Source organism: Archocentrus centrarchus, chromosome 8 (genome assembly GCF_007364275.1).
Source record: "Archocentrus centrarchus isolate MPI-CPG fArcCen1 chromosome 8, fArcCen1, whole genome shotgun sequence".
Taxonomy (NCBI): domain Eukaryota; kingdom Metazoa; phylum Chordata; class Actinopteri; order Cichliformes; family Cichlidae; genus Archocentrus; species Archocentrus centrarchus.
Genome location: NC_044353.1, coordinates 3,811,153 through 3,829,728, shown reverse-complemented (window position 1 = coordinate 3,829,728; position 18,576 = coordinate 3,811,153). Strand labels below are relative to the sequence as shown.

The window sequence follows — 18,576 nt, the reverse complement described above, 5'->3', positions numbered from 1 at the left end:
ACAATCCACTCGAGACAAGAGCTGGCAAAGTAAAACAGGAAATCCACAAACATGTGGACACAATTATACACACAAAAAGTATAGAAATAAATAAGCCTTCTTCTTTCAGCTGCCTGGCATCCATCTCTCCCTCCTCTGTCTCACCAGCTCTCTGAATGTCCTCCGTCACTACATCCATGAATTTTCTCTGAGGCCTTCTGGGCTTGGGACTGGCAGGAAACAAGTATACTATGATAAAATATAATAATTAATATGGGCAACAGTAATTTTAAAATGTGACATAAGTAGATATTTTCGATGTATTTTTTCCATTGATTTATTATTTCATATATTTATTTTCTATAAATTTATTTTTTCACAATTAATTTTTTTTATTTTTTATTCCAGTCTCATTGTATATCCTGTATAATGACAATAAAGGTATTCTATTTTATTCTATTCTATTCTATTCTAATCATGTATTCTTTTAATTATTTTCCCCTTTTATTTCATTATGTATTCCCATTTTATTTTTTCAGTGCATTTATCGCTTTATGTCTTTATTTATTTATTGCTGATTTATGAGTTTCCCCTTCAGCCTGATGGTGATGGTGACTGAAAGAATATGATCACAGATACAAGCCATAGAAATGAGCTTCTTCCAAAGAGTGTCAGCTCCATCCTTCAGTAGGGACCCGCTGTCTGAACAGGATGCCTCATTGATGCCTTCTGGGTGGTGAGTAAGCCCTACTGTGAGGAGACACCAGAACATGGCTGGTTTGGGAACGCTTCGATGTCACGAGAGCTGCCGGAGGAGGCTGGAGTAAGGTCTGCCCCTGGACCTGGATAAGAGGTAATGGATTATTATCTCTTATGCACACAGGATACTTTAATATAAATTTACTTTCTTCATTAATATTAACTAAACTTCAGATAGACTTCAAGAGAATAAAAACCAGGCCTCAGTTTAACCTTTTAACAGCATGCAATAAAAACACAGGACTGTCATCAGCATGGTTCGTTTAAAGTAGAATTAATAAGTAAATTAAGTAATTTAAGTAAATTAAAGCGTAAAGATTTACCAAACATAATTTTCAGAAAGTAGTAACAGAATTTTAACTTATGTATAATAATCTGACCTGAATTTATCACTTTTATTTAGCTATTTATAAAAAAAATCATCTATTTTTTATTATTATAAAAATATGTAAATAAAAATTATTTGTTTATTCTTTTTTGTATCCTTGTATTTTTTATTTATTTAAAATACATTTCTATTTTCTTTTTTTAAACAAATATCCGACAGCACTTGAAGGCAGCATCCCGTTGTAATCCCTCAAAAACGTCTAGACTCTTTTGGCAGATTCCCCCATTCGACACTGATGTCACTACTCTGATTGGACAATATCAATAAACCCCGCCTTCCAGGATTTGTTTGACAGGCAGTTGACCAATAGTAAGAGGGAATGAGACTCTCCTGTAACTTCTGATTGGTGAACTGATCTGGACAATATGAATGGCAAAATGTATTGTTCGACGTCTCCTCAAAGAGTAGCAACTTTGTGGTTCTCTAACTTAAGGCAGGTCCGTTAAATTGGCATACTTGAGCCATTCCTCTTTAAATTTAACCGATAAAAGCTTCACGACTAACAAGAACACATGGAGGAGATTCAGAGAAGTGTTTGATTTGGTTAATTTGGCGTCGTACGGAGACAACTGTTGAGCGTAAGTTGCTGCGGTCATATGTTTGTCTCAGCGGGGATTTAAATGGTTAAACTCCGTTAGCCCGACTAGCTGGCTAACGGTGGCTTGTTTGCGTTTATCAAACTTTGTTGTATCCGAGTTAAAAGCCAGTAAGTATATAAAAACAAGCGCTACTAATATTCAAAAGAAACACGACTATAAATGTCAAGTTTTTTGCAACTTTTACGATAACATCTGCTCTAAGTTCCCGTTTTTTGGTCTGGCTCACTGTGGCCAGACTCCATTAAATTTTGTATTTAACTAATTTAAATTAATTAATTGCTTTACAGTATTTATTGTATTTGAAAATGTTAAAACATTCTTGGACCTAGCGCAGTATGCTCTTCAGTTCGGGATACACCCCAGTGTCCGATAAACTGCAGGTACTGTTGATTGATGATATCTAGCTAAGCACACGTTACACCACGGAGTGCTGTGACGACCGAAACCTGAAGATTTACATTTTATTTTTGTATATTTGTTACTTCTTGGTGTGCCGAATTATTGTGAAAATTCACAAGAATCGCCTCAAATGTTTTTTCTAGATCAGGTCGTGATTTTTCAGGAGTCTGTGTAACGTTGAAGATAAATTAGCTGCCGTCAAACAGCAGTTCAGCTCTTCTTTAAATACCTACAGACTAGTGCTGGTGGGTGATAGCAGAGCCTGCCCTGGAGATGGGGGACCGGGAGCCGCCAGCGTTTGGGTCCCTGGAGGAAGAGCTGGAGTACTGGAAGGAGCAGGCTGCCAAGCACCAGCAGAGGTATGGCCCCTGGTTAACTTGCTGTAATTTTATTTTTTAACTCGCTGAAAAATAAGCCCTAAGCTGTGTACAAAATGAAATGATTATCTCCATGTCATCTGACATTTGCCGAGCTTATTCCACATTTTATTTTAGTTTTATTGAGTCTATTGAGCTCTGATTAAATTCACCTCTTTATATGGTGTTCGATTATTTTTCTGAATTTTTAAAAATTTATTTATTGAGCTCTTTTTTTATCTTTATTTTTTCAGTTTAATCAAGGTTTTTTTTCTCTTGAGTAATTTTTACCCTCAGAAAAATGGTTGTCTCTTAATATTACCTGACAGGCTGGGTTAATATTCTGTTTAAACATCTTTTGCTGATAAGATAATCTCAGCAGAAAACATTTAACCCTCAGGGGCTCTGTGATCCAATTTCTTCATTTTCTAGTTTAGTTTATGCAACTCTGATTCCAAAAAATGGAAAATGAGAATGTCATAGTTGGAAAATCATTTAAACACTGTATTTAATTGAAAATGACAGAAAACATCAGATTTTATGCATATTTAAACTCTGTGCTCATTTTGAATTTGATGCCAGCAGTGTGTTTAATAATAGTTGGGAATGACACGTGTTTAACACCAAGTGTTTCTCCATTCTTGGTGGATGATGGACTTCAGCACTTCCAGGTGTTGTAGGGTTTTTTTTGTTCCATGATGTGCCAAATGTTTTGAGCAGGTGACTGTTCAGCGTACCCGGGACATCTTTTTGTTATCTGGTTTCCTTTACTCTTCACAGCCAGGCTGAGACGAGTCATCCTCGGGTCTAACAGTCTAGCTGAGGCAGAGTTTGCAGCGTCTGACCAATCAGAAACACAGACCAGCCTGCTGGCGGCAGAGCAGCTGATTTTACAAAGAACGTGTATGAATGAGTGTGGCTTCAAGACCTTTATTCAGTAAAACAGCTGCTAATTGATAAAGTTTATTTGAAGCCAGAAAGGAAAACCAGCTAAAAGGCTGACTGTACATGCTAACACTTCTCAGTATCACAAATCTGACAGGTTATGATTATTTCATTCAGTCAGTGTTTAGGTGCATGTGAAACAAGCCCTGGGGTGAGGGGGTGTTTAATGCTCTGAGACTAAAGAATATAAAACAGAATTTAAATGTGGGTTATCAGTAAGTAGTAAGCAGGTGCCCTGTTTATATTTAGACTTATAGAACAATAAACTAGTTTTAATATCACAGCCAACAGGACAAGAAGCAGCAATGAAGTTGCTTCTAAGGATCTGTGTTTCTTACTGGTAAAAACTTTCAGTGGGTCTTGCAGGAATGATGATGCTATTTTCCAGAGAGCTGATTGGCCAGTAGTCAGTGATTTCATACCTGTTAACCTGCGCCTTGAGGTGACAGTTGCTGTGATTTGGCGCTATATAAATAAAACTAAATTGAGTTGAACTGACCTGATTTCATGCATAACCTGTTCCAGAGCAGGTTAGGCCTGCAGATTAAGTTACCATAGATGATACTGATAACCCTCCCTGAGTAATAGTCCTGCATCGGCCTGCAGGGGGGCAACTTTGGCTACTGTGGAGCCGTGCAGATGGAGTGTGAGCAGAATGTGGTTCGATGCCATTTTGCCAAAATATACAAGAAGTTTCTAAAGAACAGTTTGTCTGGATGGCAGCATATGTTTCTCTAAAACTCGTATACATCATTCAGCATTATGGGGCCTTCACAGATGTTCAGGTTACCCCTCTAATGTGCACTAATGCCCCCCCCCCCCCCCCCCCCTCAGACCATCGTGGATGCAGGCCTTTTTAAAGTTTACTGATAAGCTGGGCTGTCTCTTTCCTCTAGCCTGAAGGACAGTTTACAAATTCAACACGTGCTGCTGTAATCAAATGAAAAGGGAGAATATATTTATCAATAAAAATAATATTTGATGGCCTTTTTTCTTATTTTATGCAGCATCCCAACTTTTTTTTGGGAAATGTGTTCTCCTGCAGACACACCTGGAAGAGGAACATTAAAAAAATTTCTTTCCTGTGAAGCACAGCAGATTAATGCTGACTGTGAATCTGTGGGGAAACGTCACGTCTGGTTTAGATTAATTTGAATCTTCCTCTTAAACATCATCTCGGTCTGATTGTTTTGACTGGAAGATCCAAACTAATAAGCCAAGCTGTATGAATTCACGAGTTAGGATTGGTTTGCAGTAAAAATGTCCAAAGGTAACAAACACGAGGGTTATGTTCTGTGTGTTTTCAGTGCAGAGGAAGCTCAGGAGGAATTGCAGGAGTTTCAGCAGATGAGCCGGGACTACGAGGTGGAGTTGGAGACGGAGCTGAAACAGTGTGAGGCGCGAAACCGCGAGCTTCTCGCTGCCAATAACCGCCTGCGCATGGAACTGGAAAGCTATAAGGTATCACAGACGGCAGAAGTTGTCATCATTCAGCGTCTCAGCTCTACAAACTAACATCAAGACTCTGAAAACTGAGACTGCACCACTGGAGAGACAACAATCTGTTATTATGCTGCAGGGAAGACCTCCGATAGCGCCTTAGCTTTCAAGATTCTCTTACTCGAGGTAGAACAAAGCCCAGCAGTGTTTTTCTGCAGTCACAGCAGGGAAAACGGTTTTTGGAGGCCACAGCACAACCAAAATCATTACAACTGTGTGAAACGAACTTACAGTCTTGTTTTTGAAATGCTTGCTAGTGACACAGTGGCTGCAGGATGGCAGTTTAACTGCAGAATGACGCTCGGGCACTCGGCAACGTTGCTTTTATGTAGGAATATAACCAGAATACAACCAGCTGGCAGTCAGCTGAGTCAGGTCCTCCAGTCCAAACAGTCACAGATGAGTTGCTCTCATCGACGCAGACTGACGTGTTGGCAATCTGCGTTTATATGTGGGGCTAAATTTCTAATATGAAAGTCAAGAGGTATCATCATCAGCTGCTGCTCAGCTTATATATGGTTATTAGGTGAGCATACACTGTTTCACTCAGCTAATGTCTAAGTTTGGGTCCCTGTGAAATAATATTGGCACAGCATCTTAAAGCTTGATATAGTTATCGTCAACTTCAACCTCTATAGGAGCCAGTTTACTAATTCATAAGGATAAAACACAACAGAAAAGAAAGACGCAGTTCAAGTAAAAGTCATGTTTTTGCATACAAATGACTGAAAAACATTTTTAAATATCTCCCGTAAAGTTTGATATATATAAACAGAGCTGATACACATGAGAGAGCAAATGCTGCCTGTTGAAGGGGTTATGTAGGCTTGGATATAATGCAACATTCCCAGTGTTTGGTGTTAAAAGCATTAATTTTGTCTCTGAAGATGCTGCAGGAACCCTGAAAGGAGCGTCTGTAATGCACGTCCTTATCTAAACCTGAACTTAAGCATCAAGCTGCCCTGTCCGGTCACAGAGCTCTTTTAATTTACATGAACCGTGGCTGACCGTTAATGTGACTTTGAGGATTTTCATATCGCTCAGCTGATAGCGAGTCGGGTTTTATGGCTCCGGTTTGCCTGCAGTGAAGAGGAGTCACTGCCGCTCTGTGTAAGCAGCACACTCGTCGCTCTCACAGAGGATCGATTCAGGGCAGAAAGAGGCAGCTGATGCCTCCCGCGCTCCTTCTGTGTCTGGAGGGGATGGCAGTACCTCCCAGAAGACCCTTGACTGATTTCATTAGTTTACCCTTCTGCTGTGCACAGAGCAGGAAGTGCAGCAGCTCAGTTTAAAAAGCAAAAGAGACAATAACAGTTTGTTTGAGGATTCATCGTGCTTGGTGCAGTGTCCCCGGTGCCAGGCTGTGCACAGTGAAACTGAGCTGTTTGTTTTATGGAGGGCTGGCTCCACACGCTGTAGTAATAATATGGTTTAACAGCTTTATCTGCTCTGGTCTCACTTTTGAGAGCAAACATCGATCCTGACACTCCGTCAGAGGCTGCCACTTCATACAGAGCTCAACTCCTGAGATCAGCCAACAGGCCCACTGTCGACTCAGTGAATCTGTGTGGAGCGTATGATGTTGGCCTGTTAAATGCCGAGCCCCTCGTTAATGCTGCAGGTATCTCAGCTAGAAAAAGAGAGGATGGCTGCTGGTGGCCTGCAGCAAGGTTCACGAGAAATGTGAGGAAAATTTGGACCTTCTGGAGGTGAACTCTGCTGGTGTCAGCTGAAGAGAGAATTAGATTTCACTCCACCTGGGTTCACCTTTTTGTTGAGGATAAACAGAGGCTACTTCAGTCGAATCTGTTTTACAGCCGGGGCAAATCTATTCCACACCACTGAGAGCAGCCTCTTTATTTCATTAGCATCAGACGCTTCCTTTAATGTGAAAATACTGACTGCGGTCAGTTATGTTGGTAGTTGGGTGAAACGTGCTGGAGCTCGATACAGTCGGCGACCCCAGGATGTAATTTATGAGAATAATGTATGGAGCGCCCTCTGTTGAAGCTGAGTGGAAACGTTACTGATCACTTAGCATAAAACTGGTTGTTTACTTTCCTGTTTAGGATGTCGGGGCGGATTAAGGTGGTCCACAGGTGTATTTTACCCGTGTATGATGTAATGTAACAGCTTTCATTTCGGTCACTAAGACTGTGGCCTGAGGTATTTTGAGGGGTTGACACAAGTTTTTTTCAAAACTCTGAAATTATGAGGCTTTAAAATTTCTTACTTTTCCCTAAAAGTTGCTGTTGGAATCAAATTTGAAGGTCAAACTGTCAAACGGACCCTGGGTCTGCCCCGGGGCCTCCTGGTAGGACGTGCCCAGAACACCTCACCCAGGAGGCATCATATCCCATCTGTAGAGATCTTTGTAAAATAGCCACATTCCCCACTAACATTTGACTTGGTTATGAAGTTTGAATATTTTGCATTTTGTCTTCATTTTTGGGGCATCAAACATCCTCCAAAGCTGAATTTGATTCTTGGAACAGTTATTTTTCACCCTGTTTGTTCATTTATTTCTGCTTTGAAAGCTGAAATGAATCCTTTTGAATATTTGTTGAGGTTTAGGCCGATTTCCTCAGGATCTGCTCCCCTCCAGCCCTCACGTTCTGTCTTTATTTTTCCTTCTCATTCTCTATTATTTTTTTATTTATTTTTTCTGTATTTTCATCCCTCCTGCCAGGACAAGTATGAGATGCAGCACTCTGAGGCCTGTCGGCAGATCTCCAGCCTGGAGGGAGACCTGGCTGAAACCTCGGCCATCCGAGAGCAGCTTCACAAATACATCAGAGAGCTGGAGCAGGCCAACGACGACCTGGAGCGGGCCAAGAGGTCAGGAGGAGCATGAGCATGGAATAGGTCATATTTGCAACAGTAAAAATGCACCATCATCGGTGCTCTGAATGCTTTGCCGCCGTCCCACCCGGCCTCTCTGGGTAGGCGTGCTGATTTTTCATGCGCTGACCCTGTAAAGTCGGAGAAAGAAGTGAGTTAAACGTACGCAGGTTTAAAAGTGTCTCGTGATGTTTCTGGTTCTGTCTTTCAGGGCAACCATCATGTCACTGGAGGACTTTGAGCAGAGGATGAACCAGGTCATAGAGAGGAACGCCTTCCTCGAGAGCGAGCTGGACGAGAAGGAGAATCTCTTGGAGTCCGTCCAGAGACTGAAGGACGAAGCCAGAGGTGAAGATCTTCTGACACAGACCTCCATCAGCATCGACGTTTAGTTATCCCACACAGTCTATTTTCTTTGGCGTGTTTTACTTTTCTGTCCCACCTCAGTGTTTTACTCCCCTGTGTGTGTCTGTGTGTGTCTGTGTGTGTGTGTGTGTCTGTGTGTGTGTGTGTGTGTGTGTGTGTGTGTGTCTGTGTGTGTGTGTGTGTGTAGACCTGAGGCAGGAGCTTGCTGTGCAGCAAAAACAGCAGGTACAGGACAGGAAGCCGTCCCTCAGCAGCGCAGCCAAAGACCTTTCATCATCAACTTCCTCCTCCTCGGCCGGGCTGCCCACCCCTCCTCTCACCCCGTCAGACAAAAAAACAGAAGACAAACCCACGTCTCCGTCCTCTAACCAACCGCTTCCCTCCGTCGCCACGCCATCCAAACCAGCCTCCACAGAGCCCTTCAGCACCCCGCAGTCCTCCGTCAGCAGAGGTCAGTTCATCTGTTATGTTCTTATGTTTCGTGCCAGATTCATGAAAATCTCCACATCCTTTCTTCAGCTGTTACATTTTCAGACTTGCAGTTACTTTTTTTGTGACACTATAAAACCTTTTAGCATTATTTTCAAAAAAGTCATGCTTTTCTTTTCTTACACCCCTCCAAAAATCAATAAATACATGAATGAAGCTCTCACACACACTGAGTCAATATCGGCTGTCCTTCACTGAGATCCTGATCCTGTGGATCAGTCCCAGCTCTGCTCTGCAGCCTCAGTCCAAGTCTACGTGGTGGCCTGTGAGCCAGTTCTGGCTATCAGACTGACCCCCAGAAGAACCAGGGCGGCTGGAGTCCAAGATGGAGGAGTTGGAGCCAGAGTCTCACTATCGTGACCTGATCAGCCTCCCAGCAGGGAAACAAAGGACAGGAAAGGCCAAAGTGGACTGAACTTTCATAATAATAGTCTGGGGATTGTCCAGCAGCAAGTCCTTAATGTTGTTGTAACATTGTTGGCTTAAACTAACAATCAGACAGGCGCGTCATCACTTTTCTTTCTTTTTTTTTTTTTTTAAATAATGGGTTTATCAAACGTAATTCAGTCGTCCTCTGGTTTCATCTTCTCCTCTGGGAGGATTTGCTGCTCTGCTCTGTGTTTGTTGACGTCATTGTGAGCTGCACTTCTTTGTTTCTCAGGTGAAAGCCTCTCCGGGACCCCCCTCACCACGTCGGCGAGGATCTCGGCTTTGAACATCGTCGGAGAGCTGCTGAGGAAAGTCGGGGTAAGAACTGCGGCTGATCTTTCATCATCTGATTTATCATCATGTGATGCTGCAGGGTGTTTCTCAGAGATCCATTCAACACTACACAGACTACATCTTCTAGTGTTTACTGACTTTTAGAAAGAACAAATCAGAATGTACAAGAAGCAGGCAGTGATCATTTTTACAAAGTAGATTTTTTTTTTTTTTTACATCTGAGTGCTTTTCTAATCACTGGAACAGACTGAAGACAATAACTTCTCACACTTGTTTGATAAATCTAAGATGGAGCAAAGCAAGAAAGACCTTATAAATTATACCACAAATACTGAGATCCAGAAGCTGCTTAGTGTTACGTGACCAGAACACGGGGCCCGATTTCAACCTTTTTCTTCTTCTCTGTCCATAGAGCCTTGAGTCCAGGCTGGCGTCATGTCGGGAATATATCCACGAGCAGGCGGCTAATCGCAGAACCCACACTGGTGGACAGGGGGCAGCAGCGGGTCAGAACAACTCCTCAGAGAATCATCCAACCAACGGCCTCTACAACAAGGGGTGAGCTTCTGATCTGTGCAGCAGGGCAACAGCTGTCCCTTGAGAGGCAATAGCATTACAGATGTGTGTGACTAGATGATTAGACTCCTAACTGTTGCTCCCCTTGCCTCCATATTTATTAATTGTTCAACACCCACCTGCCACTAACTGAGGTGAACTGAATGAAGACCACAGAAAAGATTCATGGATGTAGTGAAGGAGGACATGCAGAGGGTTGGTGTGAAAGAGGAAGATGCTGATAGAGGCTGAGATGGATGCAGATAATCTGCTGTGGCGCCCCCTAAAGGGAGCAGCTGAAACAAGATGATGATTAACTTAGTAAAGTGGAAAATATTCACTTTGTTGTGATGACTTCTCAGTGCCCTGCTGTGAGACTGTTACATGTTGTGTTTCCAGGCTCGTTAAGAGGTTGGACTTAGGAGCTGGATCCAAGCTGCTGCTGTGAAAGTAGAAATGCTGCTCGGCCCGTCGTCTCCGTCCACCCCGGACCTCCCGAACGTCACACAGGTATCACCCTCGTTACCTCTTCAGGACACGGTCACACGAAGCTCTGCGGACTCGTTACTTCGGACACGTCGGGATGTTTTTGTTCATTAACAGGACTTCTTCTCAGCACTCGCACTTGGCTTTGAGCTAATCTCCAGATCCCTCTCAGCTCCTTTTCTGTGGATTTGTGCAGTTTTTTTTTTGCACCTTGTTTTTTTTTTTTTTTTTTCCTCTCCCTCTAAAGTTTGGTTCAGATTAAACACAAAGCAAGCTTTAGAGACCTTTTGCTTTGTCTTTGTCTGAATGCACTTTAAAGTGAACACTGGATGGGCACTTTCATGCACATAACAGAAAAAAACTGTCTTTAAACCTCCTGACAGTCAAAAAGCTTCAACCAACAACAGAGTGTCTGTAATTTCACACAGAGGGAAGACAGTAAGCACATGTGGTAGAGTAGAAAAAATAAATTTTTACATTTTTACAGGTTGAGGAGGATCAGAGACTTTGACCCAAATTCCTGAGGGCTGGGCAATGTGTTGATCTGGCAAAATGCATCGATATGCCTTCAAAAGCAATACACACTGTTTGATGTAATTAGATTTTTGTTATATAAAGCATGAATGACTTGACATTTAATGGTACATGTTACCTTAATGTTTAAATTGCACACGTGGCAACAGATGACAAAGTTTGCTGGTTTGTGGAAACAACTCGCAAACACAAACACAGATTTTTACCTCGCAGAGACCCAGATTTACCCATCAGTTCACATCCAAAATACCTGCAGGGCTTCGACGACTCTGTTACATCCCCAGAAAGCAATAACACGAACTAACCAACCAATCGAGGCAGCTCCTGCTGCTCTGGGGGGGTAAACTTCCTGTTTTCTGTGAACAGAGTCAGACGGAGTGCAACAGCAAAACTGAAGTCTTCCAAATAGTCACTTAAACCAATATTCTTTTTTTTTAGGTTAGTGTGCCTGGGAGCGTGGCCTACTGCCACCTAGTGCAGGTAAACACACTGATGGTTCAAACCTCAGACAGGAAATGGTGAGAATGAAAGGTTGAAAATGGTTTTACTGAGTTTCCAGGAAGTCTCAGCGGCTCCTGAGAAACCAGCTGCTTCGGTCTGTTCCTGAACGTGCATGTGACGCTCACGTTGCTCTGAGATGTGTAATGCGTTAAGCCTGAAATGTTCTCTGTCCAGAGTTTTTGAAGGATCTTGTGACACCTAGTGACAGTTATGGTTGCATTTGTTTTAATGTGTTTATAACGACTTGAAGGTGAAAAGTTGCCGCCTCTGCAGCCTCGTTCTCTGTGGTTCGCTCTTTGCCTTCTGGTTCTCTGGCAGTTTTTCATGATTTTCATTTGTTTTCCAAAGATGGCTGTTCGTTTTCTCTCCCTGCATGACTGAGCTGAGTGCCAGAGGAAGTATGGAAATGTGCCACAAGGAAGCAGAGTGTAAAGCTTGAGTTTGTCTAGTTTTTTTGGGGTGTTTAGGGTGAAGTTTTCTTAGACCTAAACAGCAATCTCAGACTAAAATCTGAAAGTAAGATGAAATGAAGGAAAAACCTGTATCTGACATTTGTTAAATCTCCCCTTTGAGTTCCTCTCTTTACACACCCTTCGACTTCTAGCATATAAAACTGATGAGCTACTGATTTGATATAGATGAATGAAATTGGTATAAGATGGATTGTTGTCCTAGAGTAGATTGAGATGGACAGAGCACACTGAACAGATTTGATTGGGTTTATTAAGGTTATTAGCTGAACTAGCGAGCTTTAGAATCAGCTCAGGTTTGTCATTAATGACCTGATTGTAGAAGAATCTGAGTGTTTTTTTTTTTTTTTTTTTCCCCACAGATTAAGTTTATATTTGGGGCGACCGGAGGGCAATCTGTGTGTGTGTGTGTGCGTGTGTGCGCTACAGAGGAGCTTCTGGCATTCATAATTCTGATCTCTGTAAACACTTCATGACGAATAACTGATCGATATTATGAGCTGCCTCTCATCCTGCTGGTGATGCTACTCCACCCTCTTGGACTGTAACTGGTAGTTCTTGGTCTGCTCTGCAGCCTTGGCGAGCTCCGTGCGGTGCCACATAAACCAGTTCTCCACCCACTTTGAGTTTGGAGTGGACCTTCAGGGCAGAAGAGCAACTATCTTCACCATCTGCAGTCCAGGATGGTTGAGCTTGGGTAGCTGACTGCAGGACTTTCTGAACAAGCAGCTTAATGACTTCTTTCAAAATAAGAGCAAGAGCATTGTACACTAGCAGTGTCCAAAAATGTCCACCCCTAACAGCCAACAGGATGAGGAAGAGTCCAACTGACAGCTGCAATCAAGTTCCAGTAGCACATTTTCAGAACTTACTAGGAAGTCTTCCTTTTGTCCAAGCCCCCACTCTTTTGTTTAGTCCTGTTAAAAGTTAAACCACATGCCTCTAGATGCCCTCAAATGGTGGCAGTAGGCTCATCCTCCATTTCTGATTGATCGTGTCAGGAGAATCTCAGCCGATGGGCTGAAGTAGAAATATATTTTTGACTCGCACATTTACCTCCATTCATGTCATCCAGCACAAATTTGTTAGTCTCCCTCTTTGCGTAATGCTTTGATCTCTCAGGAGGATGAAACGGATAAGCCTGAGAAAATGTTAGAATAAAGCTCGGTTTGCCCATTGAATCAATCCTTTGTGTGGGAAATGCCAAATTTGACGTGGTCCCCGGAGAACCTTCCCTTTGGACCAAGGGTTTTATTCTAGAAATATTACAATTTAATCTGCAGACATTAATGTCTGTACAATTCATTCCACAGACATTAATGTCTGTGGAATGAACCTTTATGACTTATTGTAAATTCCTGCATTAAAAAAAAACTTCTAAATCTTCCAAAATAAACCAAAGCTACTGACAGAATGTGAAGAAATAACTGCTATAAATGTATGCCCAAGAATGGAGCCTCGCTATAATTAATGTAACTTGTTACTTGTATAAGACGGTCCAGAAAGGAAACCAGGCAGTATTTTTTTTTTTTTTTGGTTTGTTTTAAATGGTGTCCTGGGAAAGCAGTCGCACACATCAAAAACCATTTCAGCAGAGCCACTAGTGAAATGCTGCCCTCTGCTGGTGAAAGTTTACAGGCGGTAGTTGTAAAAAATACCATTAATGACCCTCAGGACATTTCAGATAAGTTTATATGATTGGGAGAATATTTGTTCTGTCCACATGTTTGGAATAAAGTTAACATTTCTAGATGTTAGATGATTCTAATGATGGAGATTTGTGAGGTGTGTATGGCAGACGGGTAGTTTAGGCACTTTTTAAGGCTTTGGAGATGTTAGATTAGATAAATCCCTCTGCAGAGCTACTTCTCTTTCCAGGAGTGAAATCTGAAACATCTGTTTCTGAGGAGATTCGAATACTTCAGTGAAGGCTGCTCGTGTTTTATGTTAAAAAGTATGTCGTAGTGTTATCCACTCACTGTAGGGTCACTATAATGTAGGATGAGGATGCTTAGGTCGGGTTGCTCGGGTCTTGAGGCAGGACTTGTTGTGAGTAGCTGCTCAGGGTGGGTGTAAAGCCTCAGCAGAGGCTTTGTGGTGTTTTTTTTTTTTTTTTTTTTTTGCCTTATGTGACTCTGTAAAACAAATAAAACCTGCTTGCATGTTCACATGAAGTGCTGAAGACCTGTTCTGGCCTTTGTTGTTTTTACCTTCAGTGCTGCTTCTGAAAAAGCAATAAAACTTGAAACACAAAGGAAGATTGTCCTTTTTCATTTTTATTTATCACAGGAAGTGGAAACAGAAAAACACCTGTCAGGGTTTGGTTGCAGTTTAATGTCATTTCTTTGGTTTTCAGAGCAGAAAGTCCAGCTTCACGTCAGTTTGGGTATAATTACCGTCACAGAGGAAGTACATGTGAAGGTTTGGTTATTAACAGGATTACTAAAGAAGTTATGGATGGATCTCCATGAAAGTTTGGCCATTTAACTTCCAGAAATTGTTTACAAATGTGCATACATTTTAAATGGGGGGGGGGGGAACTGGGAGCCATAATCTTAATGTTCAAGAATATATCTGACATTAATTCAGATCCATGCGTGGTGTGTAGGGATTTTGAGCCTTGGTGGAGAAATCTGAGATTTAAAACCACGTCAGGAATAAATATAAAAACAGTTGGGATACATTCAGTTTCCAAACGTACAGATCACCTGTAAACATGCCTAAAACCCTCAGAGGAAGTGCAGAAAGGATCAGCCCCAGTTTGTGCCTTTCATACAGAGGAACTGAAGAACTGAACTGATCTGAAATCCCATCAAAGCCAGACGCTTGGTGGAAAAGCTTGGACCTTTGTTTTTAAAGATCTACAGATCTGAGGATCCGACTGAGAGGCACAAACTGAGGTGAGGAAGACTTCATATATAGGAGTTATTTAGCTTGATTTTTATTAGTTAAAATTAATAAAGCCGCCACCCCCCCCCCCCCCCCCCCCCCCCCAAAAAAAAAAATAAAATCCCTCCACTGTGCTCACTCCACAGTAGTTTCCCTAATGCAGTTAACCAGCTCAGACTGTTAAATAACAGAGTGAAATATAAAGCGTGACAGCAGGACCGGAGTTAGCGGCTCTTCAGTGGTCGTCTGAGCCTCTACTTGGACTACTTGGTTTGATATTTTGAAACCTGGATTCTCCCCACAGGTACGTGGTGCTTTTCTTTGCCTGTTGCACACTTACAAACACAGTTTCCAATAAATTAAAATTTTCATTTTTAAAAAAACTTCCTCCTCATATTCCAAAACTCTCCTAGGCTTGGTTTTTGACTTGTGACCTCAGTTTCGCTGCATCTGATTGGCTGAGCAGACTTGTAGTAAAGGGTTATGCTGCCACCTGCTGGTTATGGAGTGCTCATAACCACTTTAAAGAGGATCAGTTGAGTTCATTTCCAGGCTCATGAGATCTCAGAACAAATGCTGAAAGAATCTCACTCCTCTTAAATCTCCTTTTGTTGGTGCAAAAACTGATGCAGTGCTGCACTGGAGTGGATGCTCATGTCTATCGTACTCATATTCTAGCTCCATATTTTGATTGAGACTCCACTAAAGGAGCCTTGCATGATTCATAACTCAAAATAATCCTTATTTATCTTACACAGAGCCAGTTTTTTTTTTTTTGCCAATTTTAAGTTACTTAATCACAGAAAATCTGCATGTGTCCTCATGTTCTCCTCTAGTTAATTATTACTAAATCTTCTACTCAAGTCCAGTACATCTAATTCCTCCTCCTGTGCAGCTGCCGTTAGGAAACAGATGAACTGAGCAGGATCAGATGCAAGCTTGCAGATTTTTGAACCTCCAGAGCTGTAGTTTGTTTTACATTAAATATTTTTTAAGAGGGAAGCTGGAAACATTGTCAGGTAATACACAGTTCTTTGGTGTTTCTTAATTCCAACATGCGGTGCGAGGTTATTCGGATTGAAGATGCCAACACTTTGGTTTTCAACAATTCGGTGAAACTGGACTAAATTTGCACATGTGTATAAAGTAGAGCTGTGGTGGACTGGAGTCGTTTCAGCGTTACAGGAGATAAATTGACTATAAAGGACTAGAACAGGAACATTTAGGAACCTTACTGGACTGTTTTCCCTGTATTTGCAGGTATAAAATGTCCTTACTTTGCACGTCTTACTTTGCAAGACTTCTGTCATTTTTGGAGAAATTTCACATAAAACCCTGAAACCATAACTAACTGGTGAACATTTAGAGCAACAGACAAGGATACTTAAAACCAAAGAGAACCAATATTTGGAGAGGAAAGTGCATAATTAAGACAGAGAGATGGAGCAACAACAAAAGAAGGGGAATTCATCTACAAATTCTTACGGATTAATCAGATTTTGAATAATTCACTCTCAAATCTCAGACTATTTCTTTAAGTAACTGATTATTTTACATAAAACATCAAAAAGTAGCCCTGGAGGCTTTAAGGCTTTCTTGGATGTGACAGAAAAATGACAAATTCTCACACTGAGAGGTGAAAGTGGCAAATTTTGGGGGGCTTTGCTCATAAAATAAAATATTACCGAGTTCTAGTGTCAGAAATAATAAAACAATATCTGATCAGACTGACAGGTTGGTTCTGTTGTAGGTATAAAGTAGATATTTGTGCTAATATTGGGAACAATAAGTTGTAGCTTCAGGTTACTGGTTAGATGGTTTTGTTGGGAATAATTTTAGTCTGTCCACAGGTTCTCCTCTCAGAGTGTTTGAATAACTTAAAAAACAAAATATATTTGGTTCAAACATAAATCCATAGTATTGGTTAAATATCCAGCTCCCTCCTGTGACTCTAAGGTTGGTTATTTCCTAAAACATTTCTGTGTCCTCTCAATTCGCTCCTGGCCGTCTACTCATCGGGGGAGCAGGTGTAGACCTCAGCACGGGACTCCAGAGGTGGAGTGCGGGCAGGTGAGGGAGGCTCTTCCTCGTGCAGCTCCACTGAGTTCTCTTTGATGTTGCTCCTCCGGCTGATGCTCCCTCCCAGCCCCAAGCTCCTCATGCTGCTGCCGCCGCCGCTGCTCCGAGGAGTGGAGCTGCTGTACAACGCCTCCCCGCCGCCGCTGCCGCCACGCCTGGGAACACCCGACACATCAGGAGGAAGAGAAAAAAGGGAGGAAGAGGAGGTTCAGAAAGAGGGGACAGACAGCAGAAGAGAAAAAGGCTTTTTGCAAAGCAAAATAATAATAATTAAAAAAAAAAAAGGCAGAGTAATGAGGAAGATGAAATAAAGGCCCGTTAAGGAAGAGAACATTCCCCGAAGGCTCTGAGGGCAGTTTGCAGATCAGCAGCGCCTGAAGACGAGCGTGAAACAAGAGCAGTGAGACATGAAAGGAGGAAAAGGAAATTTAAAATCACAAGTGAGCTCACCAAAGCTCAGCCACCACAATCATGAGATGGTTTCATTACAATTAGGGTCCATTAGATTATTTTAACAACACAAAACAGCATTATTTGTCTTCAGTGTTGCAGATCTGTGTATGTGGTCTAATCATTTACTTTACCACTGACCTTGACCTCAGCCCCCAGGACATTTAGCACCATTCTGTGCGAACTGCCGGTGTGGCTCATTTATTCACAAATCTGTGCCCTGATGGGCTGGGTTACTTAGAGGGATCAAAGTGCAGGGTTACCAAAGATCCCCGGTTCGATCCCGTGAGGAGACCTTTGGGACTGCATCAGGAAGGTCCTTAAAACATGCCACAGGGGTCCTGTGGTGACCCCTTATAAACAAGGAGCAGCTGAAAATAGCTTCGACTATAAAATTTAACTCGAACCATGATGGTTTCATAAACCTAAATAATATTCATTGCCTAAATGTATCCAAGTCATTTTTAGCTTCTAAATCAAAACTGGTTTTGAGTATTGATGTGTAACGAGTTCATTTTTAGCCCTTAAACCTAGCTAATTAGTTTTTAATGCTTAGATCTGGTGGGGTAACTTTTGATTACCCAAATCTAACCAAGTTGTTTTGAGCCCACTTATTGATTAAAAAATTGACTTAAAAAAAAAAATCACTTAAACCAAACCAATTAGTTTCTGGCATTTAACTGATCCAAGTAATTTTTTTTAGCATCTCCACCAAAGCAGGAACATTTTTAATGGCTACTCTGAACCAGATGGGATTTTTTTTACCTACACTGAAATAGTTTTTAGCACTTAGCCCTGGCAGAGTAGATTTTAACTCTTAAACAAGGTAGTTTTTAGCATCTAAATCTAGCTAAATAGCTTTTAAGACTGAAGCAAACACTTTTTAGCGCCTACACCTTAGCAAAGTAGTTAACATTAAAGCTAGCCAAGGATATTGATATATATTTTATGTATATAGTGCTTATGTATATGTGTATAGTTTTTCTGTTCTATTTTAGTTCATTTGTTTTTACTCATCCTTTACATTTTTCTCTGTACTGAGCTGCTGTAATGTGCAGATTTCCCCGTTGTGGGATCATTAAAGTTTTATTTTATCTTATCTTTTTTTTTTTTTAAGTGAGTAAATCTGACCACATAGTTTTCATCACCTACATGCAGTATTTTAAGTTTTTAGCATCTAAATCTAACCAGGTCATTTTTAGGGACTGTTCTCAGTCCCTAAACAGCAGGTTTTGGCATCTAAACCTAGGTAAGTGTTTTTTATAGTG

General features: G+C 41.5%; 2 protein-coding genes across 4 annotated transcripts in view; one reads left to right on the top strand and one right to left on the bottom strand.

The window, feature by feature from the left end:
• The first annotated feature begins 1,428 nt into the window (after window positions 1-1,428).
• Window positions 1,429-14,027, top strand: LOC115783888 (nuclear distribution protein nudE homolog 1-like). Of its 2 annotated transcripts, none has more exons than XM_030734859.1 (9): window positions 1,429-1,563; window positions 2,360-2,483; window positions 4,733-4,886; window positions 7,615-7,763; window positions 7,978-8,114; window positions 8,320-8,583; window positions 9,283-9,368; window positions 9,757-9,902; window positions 10,299-14,027. In XM_030734859.1, exons 2-9 carry the CDS (start codon window positions 2,398-2,400, stop codon window positions 10,345-10,347), a joined length of 1,071 nt encoding a protein of 356 aa, XP_030590719.1. In that variant the 5' UTR covers window positions 1,429-1,563; window positions 2,360-2,397; the 3' UTR covers window positions 10,348-14,027. The 2 variants fall into 2 exon arrangements, with proteins under 2 accessions (XP_030590719.1, XP_030590718.1); XM_030734858.1 differs by having other exon boundaries at window positions 1,430-1,704.
• An 881-nt stretch (window positions 14,028-14,908) lies between these two features.
• LOC115783910 (myosin-11-like) overlaps window positions 14,909-18,576 on the bottom strand; it is a 29,061-nt gene continuing 25,393 nt past the window's right edge. For both annotated transcript variants that reach the window (XM_030734904.1, XM_030734903.1), the window contains one exon: window positions 14,909-17,013. In XM_030734904.1, coding sequence (XP_030590764.1) covers window positions 16,788-17,013 — 226 coding nt within the window. In that variant the 3' untranslated portion in view covers window positions 14,909-16,787. The remainder of the gene's footprint in view (window positions 17,014-18,576) is intronic.